The sequence below is a fragment of the Lagopus muta genome (genome assembly GCF_023343835.1).
Source record: "Lagopus muta isolate bLagMut1 chromosome 29 unlocalized genomic scaffold, bLagMut1 primary SUPER_29_unloc_2, whole genome shotgun sequence".
Lineage (NCBI taxonomy): Eukaryota > Metazoa > Chordata > Aves > Galliformes > Phasianidae > Lagopus > Lagopus muta.
Window position 1 is genome coordinate 24007 of NW_026040154.1, and position 11592 is coordinate 35598.

Genomic DNA, 11592 nt, shown 5'->3' on the forward strand with positions numbered 1-11592 from the left:
GGTCACGTGAGAACAGCGCCACGCGCGAGGCGACCTTCGACCCGCCCGCAACGCAACGGGAGGGGGCGCGGCCTCCGTTGCCGTGGCGACGGCGGGGCGGGGAGCGGGTGGTACCGCGGTGTCGCACAGCGGCCGGTGCCGTAGAAGGAGACTCGGTGCCGTAAAGCGCGCCGCGCTGCCGTAAAGGACGCCGCGCTGCCGTAAAGCATCTGGAGGCGGTGCACTGAGATGGCGACGATTGGGCTCAGGGCCGGCGGAGGGGGAGCAGTTGGGGAACACGGGGCTCGCGCCTGAGCGTTGGCCGGGAACGGCAGCGAAAGGGTCTGTGCGGGACCGCCGAGCGGGGAGGGGTCGTTCTTTCCCCTCTTATCTTTGCCGGTAGTGGTTGGGCCCGGGTTTGCGGCCTGCTCCCCCCTCCCCCCCCCGCCTGAGGCCTAGTGAGCCCCGAGGCCCCTGCGGGCCCCTGCTGGGGGGCCGGGTGCGCTGTGCGGTAACCGCGTCCTGGGGGGGTGGCCGTCTGACTCCAGGGGGTCCCTCGGGGGGTCACTGCCACTTTACGGGGGTGCAGAAGGGGTCCCTGAGCCCTGCGTGTGGCCGTTGCCCTTAGGAAGGGGCGCCCTGCTCTTCTCAGGGGGGTCCCTGTTATTTTTTGGGGGGGGGGGCCCCGGTGTCCCTCAGAGAATGTTGTTCTTTTTGGGGGGGGGGTGCAAATGGGATCCCCGTTCCCCCCCCCCGTGGGGCCGTTGCACTTTTGAGGGGGGAATCCGTGCTCTTCCCTGAGGGTTTCCCCCTTCTTTGGTTGGGGCGAGGGGGGACGTGGTGCCCCTCGGGGGTCACTGCTCGTATAGGGTGGGTGCAGGAGGGGTCCCTGCCGCTCCTCGTGGGGCTGTTGCCCGTTTGGGGGGAGGCCCTGCTCTTCCCAGCGATTCACTGTGCCTTGAGAGGGGCACAGAGGAGGCCTCCCTGCTGCCTGCCTTCCCCTCCCCACTCCCTGTATACGCTGACCCTTTGGGAGGGGTCCCTGCTACCCCCATGGCAACGTTGTGCCTTTGAGGTTGGGGTCCATGGTCATCGCCGTGTCCCTCGGGGATTGCTGTACCTTTGGGGAGGGGGCACAAAAATGGGGATCCTTGCTTCTCCACGGGGTGCCTCTGGGGTGCTCTATGCAGGGGCTCCTTGCTACCCCACCCAGGGTGCCCTGCATCTTTTGGGGAGGGGGGTGGGCACCTTGCTCTTCCTAAGGGGTCACCCCCTCCATAGGAAGTGTCCCTGCTTTGCCTGGGGAGGGGGTCAGAGTGCTTTTTGTAGGGACAGAAAGGAATCCCTGCTCCCCCCAGGTCCCTCTGTGCCCCCCCTATGGGGCATAGTGCCTTTTGGGAGTTCTGGGAGACAGAGGGGGGGTCCCTTCTGCCTATAGAGCATCTGTGCCTGTTCTGGGGGAAGCTGAGAGGGCATCTTTGCTGCTCCATGGAGATCCTCCAACCCTATTTGAGAGCTCCTGGGGTCAGGGGGTCTGGAGGAGGTGGGGGGGGAGAGGGGGGTCCTTTCTCCTTTATGGGAAACATTCCAGGGATCCTTGTGTCCCCTGGACAGGACCCCCTGTGTGGGGCTGTTGTCTCTGTTGCACTCAGATCCTGTTTCTGTAAACCCAAAGGTCCTCAGCCCTTGGGGGGGTGGAGGGGGGGACAGCGGGGGTCCCTTCCACCCCCAGAACGCCATCATCCCATCGAGGGGCTACTGGGGCTCCCCCCCAGCCTTCATGTCCAACTGTTATCCACTGTGTGGCTTTGTCACCCCCTCCTTTCCAGGACTGTCACCTTTGTCCCCGTGGCGCTGCGGTGCTGGGACGGCTGTCCCCGGTTCCCGACCCTGCCAGGCCTTCACCCTTCCTCTGCTTGCAGGTGAGTCGGGCACTGGGCAGAGCCTCCCAGTAAAGGCTCCAAACTGGGAGATGGGAGCTTACTGGAGGGGCTGTTTGTGATGGGCAGGTTGTGCTCCTTGGGGTCTGTCTGTCTTTCTGTCCTTCCTTCCTTCCTTCCCGTGCGTTGATTTTTGGAGCCGTGTCGGTGCTGATCTCCGTTGTGATGCTGGATTCCTGGTGTCAGCTCACGGCAGGGAGCTCCCAGCTCCTCATATGGGGGGGTTTCCCCGTTCTTGGGGTTGGCCACCTCCCCCAGCCCCAATTCCTCTCAGTGAGGTGGAGCCCCTGTCCTCACCGTCTCTGGATGGGAAAGGGGTGCTGAGGGGCTCATTACCTGCAGTTAATTAGCAGCACGGTTGCACCGTCCTGTATTTCCCTTGCTCAGCCACTCAGAAAACAGTGGGGCACTGGCTATGGGGTTTTGCTGTGGGAGAGCAAATAGGGGTAGAAGGGGGCCTGTGGGGCAGCAGGGCACTCACTGTGGGATGTTGCTCTGGGACTGCAAATGGGGGGGGCACAGGGGGGTCTGTGGGGCAGTAGGACCCTGGGTCTGGGCTGTTGCTGGGGAGGACACGAGGGGGTCTGTAGGATGGCGGGGCGATGGGGATGGGGATGGCTGTGTGGCAGCCCCACGGACGGACGCTGCGTCCCCACAGAGGTGCTGTGGGTCACTGTGCTGATGGGCTCACGATGCTCCGATCCAGGGGGAGAGGTGGGAATTGCTGATCTCCCTTTAACTGCGAGTGAGGAGCTGCTTCATTAACGTCATCAGCGGGGCCTGGGAGCTTTGTAATGATCCCAACCTCTCCAGATCTCTCAGCACGAGGGGGGGATTCCCCAAGCGTTGGCCAACCGGAGGCTCCCCCCCGCCCCACAAGGGGGGATTTGGGTGCCGTGGGTCGATGGGGTTTTCTATAGGGACTGAGCTACCTGCTGGCCCCGGAGCTGCCCCACACTGCGAGCTGCCGCCGTCCGGCCCCGATGAGAGAACTTTCCTTAAATAGAAGAGGCTGAAAGGAACCCGGCACAACACGTGTGCTCTGCACCGGCAGCGCCAAGGCCACGAGGCTGCGGCTCATAGTGGGGGGGGTTGGGTTGGAAGCGGGGCCGAGGGGCTCTCGCTTGTGGGTGTCTGCTCTTTTTTTGTTCTTAATGTCTGCTTGCTCCTTATTTGTGTATCCCAAACGCAGCCAGGCCTCCCGGCGGGGCCGTGTGATGTTTATAGAGCTGTGTAAATCTGCGGGGAGGAGTTTGGGGATGGAGAGGCTGTGAACGCTGCGATTGCCGGCGCTGTGCAGCCCGCTCGCTGCCGCTGGGACCCGATGCTGATGTTGCCAGCACCCAGGAGCTGCTGCAGCGGCTGTTGGTTGTGTGTGAAGCTTGGGGTGGGGGGGAACGGCCCCAGAGAGCCCGTTGTTGTGGGATGAGCTCAGGAGGAGGTGGCGGCTCGGTGCCGAGGCGGCTGGGCTGTGGCATGCGGAGGGATATTTATAGGGCCTTCGCAGGGGTGCTGTGAGCATGTGAGGCGTTCAGGGCTGATCCTGTCCAGATGCAGCGTCCAGGGCAGCGCAGAACCCACATGTCGGTGCCTGGGAGGGGAGCCGGGCCGCGGGACGGGGCGCTGCTGTGGGGCTGCTGATGGGCGCCCGTCCATCGGCCCGGATCAGAGCAAAGCCCCGTTCAGTGTGTGCTGTGTGGCTGCTGATGGGCGCCCATCCATTGGCCTGGATCAGAGCGAGGCCCTGTTTGGGGCGTGCTGTGGGGCTGGTGACCCCCAGCGGGGCCGAGCGGTGTCCCAATGATCACCTGATGATCGCCTGAAGCATCGCTGCAGCTCGGGGAGGTGGGAGCGATCGCTTTGGTGCCGCTGTTGTGCCGCACCTCCAGCAGGTGACACCTCAGCTCCGCGCTGCGCCGTTCCCGCAGGGCCCCTTTCCATCCCTGTCACCACCCTGAGCCGCAGCTCTTTGGGGGCAGCCTGGGGGTTTCTTTTCCTCCTCTCTGGGGCTCCTTCCAGCCCACAGCGCGTGCCGAGGAGCTGCTGGCGTTGTGTCTCACGGCAAGCAGAGCCGGCACGGGACCACAGGGATGCGCTCCTACTGCCGATGCGGAGCACCTGCCCCTGGGTGATGAGTCTCACAGCCCCACATGGAGAAGATGGCAGAGTTGTGGCTGTGCTCCTCCTCCTCCTTCAGCATCCTCAAGCTTGCTGCTCGCCACCAGGAGCTCAGTGGTCGGCTCGCTTTCTTTCCAAGTGAAGCTCTGCCCCTCGTGTGGCTGGGTGAGAGGTGAAGTCGGGCTCATTACTCCACACTGGATTGCTTTCCTCTGGGAAGCGAGTTCCTTGCAAAGGAATTGCAAAGGTTTGCAAGGACCTTGCAGAGGTTTGGCACGGTCCCTCACAGGCTTCTTCTGGGGAAACTGGCTGCCCATGGTCTGCACAGACAGACACTGCTTTGGGTAAGGAGCTGCCTACAGGGCCGTGCCCAGCAGGACGTGGTGAGTGGAGTGAAGTCCAGCTGGCGACCCATTTCAAGTGGAGTCTTCCAGGGCTCGGTGCTGGGGCCCATCTTGTTTAATATCGTTATTGATGACCTGGATGAGGGCATTGAGGGCACCCTCAGTAAGTTTGCAGATGGCACTGAGCTGGGAGGTGGCGTGGATCTGCGTGAGGGCAGGGCGGCCCTTCAGAGGGATTCAGACAGGCTGGATGGCCGGGATGAGGTGAATGGGATGAGGTTCAACAAGGCCAAGTGTCGGCTGCTGCACTTTGGCCGCAGCAACCCCATGCAGCACTGCAGGCTTGGGGATGAGCAGCTGGATGAGTGTGAAGAAGAGAAGGACCTGGGGGTGCTGGTTGATGCTGGGCTGAACAGGAGCCCAGTGTGCTCAGATGGCCAAAGGGCCAACGGCATCCTGGCCTGCATTAGAAATGACCAGCAGGAGCAGGGAGGTGAGCATCCCCTGCACCCAGCTCTGCTGAGGCCGCACCTCCAGTGCTGTGTTCAGTTTTGGGCTCCTCACTGCAGGAAAGACATTTGAAGCCCTGGAGCGCGTGCAGAGCAGGGCAACGGAATGGTGAGGGGTGTGGAGCACAAAGATGAGGAGCAGCTGAGGGAGCTGGGGTTCAGTGTGGAGAAGAGGAGCTCAGGGGAGACCTGACTGCACTCCTGAAGGGAGGCTGGGGTGAGGAGGGCTTTGGCCTCTTCCCCCAGGCAACGAGCAGCACACAGGGCAATGGCCACAAGTTGTAGCAGAGGAGGTTTAGGTTGGACATAAGGAAGAACTTCTTCTCTCAGTGGTCTGGACTGCAATGGCTGCCCAGGGAGGTGGGGGAGCCGCCGACCCTGGCAGTGTTCAAGAGGCACCTGGATGAGGAGCTGCATGATGTGGTTTGGTGGTGTGGTTATGGTGTGGTTATGGTGTGGTTATGGTGTGGTTATGGTGTGGTTATGGTGTGGTTATGGTGTGGTTATGGTGTGGTTATGGTGTGGTTATGGTGTGGTTATGGTGTGGTTATGGTGTGGTTTGGTGGTGATGTGGTTATGGTGTGGTTTGGTGCTGGTGGTGGCTGTGGTGATGAGGAGACGGTTGGACTGGATGATCTTCCAGGTCGTTTCCAACCTTGTGCTTCTATGATTCTATGATTCCTTGCTGCTCACCTCTGTGAATGACAGATCAGAGCGGGTGATTCGGCAGAGGAAAACCCCTCCTGAGGAACGAAATGCAAACGCTGCTCCCTCTGTGGGCACTGAGGCTCCCCCAGCTGCGGCTGTGCAGCTCTGGGATCCCTGATGTGATGGAGCCACGCAGGGCTCTTTGTGCTGGAGGAGGCAGCGCTTGTGGCCAGAGGCTGAGCTGTGGGTTGGGGTCCTCGGGGGGCAGGGCTGTGACCTGGTGGCAGCAGATGAGCTCAGGATGAGCCCGGCGCCCCCCCAGACCCCTATGATGAGTGTGGTTGGCTCGGAGCATTCAGCCTTTGTGCTGCTGCCCGGGGCTGGTGTTAATTCCTGGTTAATCTCGGTCTGTAATCAGAGTTAATGATGGCCCAGCTTTGGCTTTGCCCTCTCTGTAAATGGGGAGCTGAAAGCGCTCAGCCTAGAAGCAGAAGGGGGCACTGAGGGCGCAAAACATCCCTGAGGCGGTTTTGTTTTTCTCCCCTCCTTTACCTGCGCTGCTCGTGTCTCCCCGGCTCTGAGCTGGGCTTTGGCTTTGGGCTGCACTGGGTGCCGGGTTGGGATGTGCTGCGTCCATCCGTGGGGAAGCATCGCCTTCTGATGCGCTGTCTGCTGCATCCTGTGCAGAAATGGGTTCTCTTTGCCCTGGTGGCCCCTTGTTGGGAAGGGGAGAGCGCTGTGCGTGGGAAGGGGCTTCAAGACCTTAAAAGTTCCCCCTGGAGCAGCTTGTGGGCTGCAGGCGCTGAGATGGACGGGGAAACCCAGCGCTCCTCGTGCTCCAGGTGTCGGGGGAAGCAGCGCAGGGCGCCGGGCTGCTCTGTGGGGTTGTGTGGGGGTCAGAGTCCATCGCTGGGGGAGAGCGGCTGGGCTTCATAGGGGGACGTGGGGTGGTGGAGCCCTGGGGTGTGCTGAGTGCGCTCACTGTGTGCCTTTGTGTTTTAGGACAGCGTGGTCCCCGCGGCAGGGGCCGCTCCAGCTCCTGCTTTCTCCCTCTCTTGCCTTCAGGGGAAGCACGCAGCGAGAAAGGAGATGTCGGATAAAGGGAGCAGCATGGACGGAAAGACGGACATCGCGAATGGTGAAGGCAGGGGAAGCTCAGCCCCAGGGGAGCAATGTGGGGAGCAGAGTGGGGGAGATGGAGCTGGGGGGGGGCAGAAAGAGGGAACGAGGCCGGCTGGGGTCCGGCTCTGCGGCTGGCGCTGGGTGCAGAGCAGAGGCTGGGGGGGTCAGGGCTCGCTCCAGCCACCTCAGCTCCCTGTCATGGGGCCGCGTGCCTCGCTCCTCTGCTGTCATGCAGGGGATGGATGGGGTGGAAAGAGCAGGTGGGCCGGGACGTCTCGGAGCTCACAGCACTGTGTGTGCGGTGCAGGCAGCCTGTCCAGCAGCCCGGAGGAGATGTCAGCCGAGGAGGGCCGAGAAATTTCTTCCGGCATCGAGGTGGAGGCGTCCGACGTCAGCCTGAGCCTCACTGGAGACGACGTGGGGCCCAACCGCACCAGCACAGAGAGCCGCGACACCGACACCGAGAGCTCGGCGGAGGAGAAGGACTCTGACAGCATGGACGACACGGGCCACTACTCCATCAACGAGGAGTCGCGCACCCTCGACTGCTCGCACTCGGAGGAGGAGGAGGAGGAGGAGGAAGAGGAGGAGCAGCGATCCCACCGCCGCGCTCAGCGCAAACGTGCCAACCACGACCGAGATTCCTCGGACGACGAGCAGGCGCTGGAGGACTGGGTGTCCTCGGAGACCACGGCGCTGCCGCGGCCCCGCTGGCAGGCCATCCGCGCCCTGCGGGACAGGGAGCTGGGCTCCAGCCCCCGCTTCGTCTATGAGGCCTGCGGGGCCCGGCTCTTCGTGCAGCGCTTCCGCCTGCAGCACGGCCTGGAGGGCCACACGGGCTGCGTCAACACGCTGCACTTCAACCAGAGGGGCACGTGGCTGGCCAGCTGGCAGCGACGACCTCAAAGTGGTGGTGTGGGACTGGGTGCGGAGGCGGCCCGGTGCTGGAGTTCGAGAGCGGCCACAAGAGCAACGTCTTCCAGGTGAGGAGCTCCCGCTCCGGTCTCTGTGGGTGCTGCATCCCACCCTGCCGGGTCAGGGCCCGATTTCCCTGCCTGCTGCTGCTGTGCGGGGCAGCAGAAGGGGCTTTTCTCGAAGCTGGGGGCCGTCGAAACTCGAGCGGCTCCAAACTTGGGCTGGGGGCCGCACAGCTTTGCTGCTCTGCCCGGAGCCCCCGGCCGGTGCTGCTGCTGTTGATCGCGGTGCGGGAGGAGCGGCGTTCCGACGGTGCTGCGCTGTGCCGCGGCTCTGCCGCCAGAGGGCGCCCGGACAGCCGGCCTGGCCGCGGGATGCCGGGGCCGCGATCCTTCCCGTGTCTCCTCCGGGTGCTCCCAAAAGAGCCGGCCTGGTTTCTCGACCCTCCAGCTGCGCCTCTAAAGATCTAATCCTCATTGCTCCTCAGACTCGGCTGTGAGCCCTCACCTCTGCTTGCTGTCTTCCAGGCCAAGTTCCTCCCCAACAGCGGTGACTCCACGCTGGCCATGTGTGCTCGGGACGGGCAGGTGCGGGTGGCTGAGCTCTCGGCCACGCAGTGCTGCAGGAGCACCAAGCGTGTGGCACAGCACAAGGGAGCTTCTCACAAGGTGAGCCCTCAAAATGCCCTTTACCTCCATGGGCTGAGGGGGCACAGATGGGGGGGGGGGCTGAGGAGGGCCTTGTTGTGCTGCCTGGCAGAGCAGCACGCAGCCGTGGGGCGTCGAGGGCGTGGGGATGTGGGGGGGGTTATGGGGAGAAAGGGATTCGAGCGCATTGTTGGGTGAAAAGGGAACCAATGCCCGAGTATTTATCTTACAGCTGGCCCTAGAACCGGATTCTCCATGCACTTTCCTATCAGCAGGTGAAGATGCTGTCGTCTTCACCATCGATCTGCGACAAGACCGGCCTGCCTCGTGAGTATCCCCCTCCTGCTGCAGGTGGGGATCTGTGGGTCTCTGCCCCATAACCGTCGTATCGGTGTTTGGGTGCCCATTTTCCTGCTGGACGTGCAGTTTTTGGGGGCTGTGACGGCACTGAGGGGCACTGGGAGGTGATCAGAGAGATTCTGCTGCTTAGCAGGAGCAGCGTTGGGACCCCAGGCGGGTTTGGTGTCGCTGTGGCTGCAGTCCTCATTAATGAGTCTGCAATTAAACCTTGTCCTCCACCAGTGTGGAGCGCAGGTAGGGAGCAGCAGCGCTGCTGTGTGTCCCCACGCAGCCCCTGCGCTGGCAGCTCGCTGTGTCCCCACCTCAACTCATCAGATGGGCGCTATCCCAGTTAATCAAACACCAGTAACGAAGGAGCAGAGTTTGGCCCTTTCTGACAACCCTCCAAATCAGGGCGGCCGTCTGGGCCTGGATTCGGGGTGCTTCTCCAGCACAGCACAGCAATTCCAGAGCTGATCCTGCTTAGAGCACAGAGCTGCGCAGCTCAGCTGCTGGAGCTCCGCTTTTATTTCTGTGCACGAGGGCTTTTGTCTGCAGCCCCGAACGCATCTGTTTCATAACCAGGACAAGAGCAGCTTTGCAGCTTGCTGTTCCCTCCCCAGGATGCTGCCTGGGTTTGTGTGCCGAAATATTTTCCTGGGGGGGGGGGAAGGGGGAAGGGAGGCAGTGTGTCAGATTCCGCTCAATCTGGGCCTCGTTACAGCGAGACGGGTGGGGAGAAACAGCAGCACAGGGTTTTGGCTTTGGAGTTCATCTGATTCCCTGCTCTGGCTGCTGCCGGCCCGGCTCTGCTGGGCTGTGAAACCCTTTGGAGCCCGACGCCAGGCGATGATTTCACTGCACTGTTTGACTCACAGGCAGCTCGGTTTGGAAGCTGCGGTGGTTGGGGGGTTTTGTGTGCGTGTGCTTTTTGTGCCGCTCCTGCGTTTCCCATCTGGGCCCTGTTTGGAATCCAAGGTGGATTTTTCTCTCGGCCGTTGTTGCTGTTATTCCCTGTCTCTTAAAGGAAACTGGTGGTGACGAAGGAGAAGGAGAAGAAGGTGGGGCTGTACACCATCTTCGTGAACCCAGCCAACACCTACCAGTTTGCTGTGGGAGGCAGAGATCAGTTTGTGAGGTGAGTGGGAGCCCCCCCAGCAGCGCTGCGGTCCTTAATGCCTGCAAAGCCTCCTCTCCTGTAAGCAGCACCAAGGGATTAACAGAGAGGGATTTGGATCCGTGGAGGTTTAGCGCTGGGATCCGCTGCCAAGCCCTGCTCTCCCTTCCCCCGGAGGCAGTGATTCTCTTAGCCTTAACGAGCTTCTGAGCCATCTTCTCTCGGTCCTCAGCTGCCTGGCCAGGCCTGGTGCGCTTTGGAGCTGAGATGGAGCTGGGGAAGGTCTTTGTTTCAGCGACACTGGGCTCCCCAATCCCAGCCCCCCTCCCTTCCCCTGCTGCAGCAATTAAAATCTCCCTGTGCTCACATAATGGCCAGCACTGGGACGACCCCACAGCTCTGGCTGCTCCGTCTCTGCAGCGCTGTGGGTTCGCCCAGCTGAACCCTTCCCCACGGCCGCCTCTCCCGCACTGCCTGCCATCCTCTGCCCATCAGCAGCTGCTGGGATCCAAGCTGCTCTCCCCTCGTGCCCTCATCCCCCTGCTGCGCTGCCTTCAGAGGCGCTCAGGGCTCCGTTTTGAGGCACAGACCCTCATTGCTTTGGGCTGAGGTTGCATCTCCATGCAAGCAGCTCCACCGCGGCACCTGCGCTTGGCAGAGCTGCTCATCCCCCCCATCCCTCCTCACCGCCCTTCGCCAATCATCCGCTCACTGCCTTTATTGGGGGGGGGTCGCTGAGCCCTGGATGCACAGAGCGCTGCCGACAGCAGCTTTGCAGCTGCTCAGAGGTGCTGCTCAGCACCCTGAGGACGCGGCCGTGCTGCTCTGTGCCGGCAGCATCGCCAGCCTTCCCCCGTGAGCTCAGCAGACTGCGAGCCGAGCAGCAGCGCCTCCCTGCAGAGCCCTCAGTGAGCAGCTCCTCCTCCTCCCCATGCTCCATCTGCTGCCTTTTTCGGCCGCCATCCCGACCCCATCCCTCCTCCAGGAGCCGGGGAGGAGCGCAGAGGTTAACAGCTCCCGTGGGGCGCAGCGTGGCGTGCTGACAGCCGCGTCCCCCGAGCGCGGGTTGCGGCCTGCGTGCTCACAGCCGTTGCCATGCGCCGCCGAGCAGCCGGCGACCTGATGAGAGCTGACACCGAGCTGCTCGGGCCGCACTTTCTGCCTCTCCCATCCGCTCGTGGCTGCGCGGAGCGTCGCTGAGGGGCCGCGGTGTCGGACGTGGCATCGCCTGGTCGGGGCTGAGGCGCCCCGTTTGCACGAGCGTTTGGGGTGAGCGCCCACGTCTGCCTCCCCCCAGGATCTACGACCAGCGGAAGATCGACGAGAACGAGAACAACGGCGTGCTGAAGAAGTTCTGCCCCCACCACCTGGTGAGCCCCCGCTGCCCGCGCCTCTGCGTGCTGGGAGGCACCTGGAGCAGCTGAGCCAGCCCCTACTGCCTGCTTCCCCCCATTGACCCCACTGCCCCCAACGTCCCTATTGACCCCACTGCCCCCATTGCCCCACTGCCTCCAACGTCCCTATTGACCCCACTGCCCCCAATATCCCTGTTGACCCCACTGCCCCCACTGCCCCACTGCCTCCAATGTCCCTATTGACCCCACAGCCCCCAACATCCCCACTGCCTCCAACATCCCTATTGACCCCACTGCCCCCAATGTCCCTATTGACCCCACTGCCCCCATTGCCCCACTGCCTCCAACGTCCCTATTGACCCCACTGCCCCCATTGACTCCAGTGTCCCCAGTTGACCCCATTGACCCCAATGGCCCCATATCCCCTATGCCCCCAATACCCCTATTGACGCCAATGACCCCAATGCTCCCACTGACCCCAATGTCCCCAGTTGACCCCATTGACCCCAATGGCCCCATATCCCCTATGCCCCCAAAACCCCTATTGACGCCAATGACC

The 11592-nt window shown here is 62.7% G+C and overlaps 1 protein-coding gene across 1 annotated transcript; it reads left to right on the forward strand.

Annotated features, from left to right (window-relative positions):
- The first annotated feature begins 305 nt into the window (after positions 1-305).
- Positions 306-11121, forward strand: DCAF8 (DDB1 and CUL4 associated factor 8). Its single transcript, XM_048932628.1, is given in 10 exon segments — positions 306-321; positions 1809-1901; positions 6604-6676; positions 6968-7548; positions 7550-7597; positions 7599-7643; positions 8103-8243; positions 8455-8549; positions 9589-9699; positions 10976-11121. Coding segments are annotated over 8 exon segments (1197 nt in total). The 5' UTR covers positions 306-321; positions 1809-1901; positions 6604-6627; the 3' UTR covers positions 11103-11121.
- Positions 11122-11592: the final 471 nt, after the last annotated feature.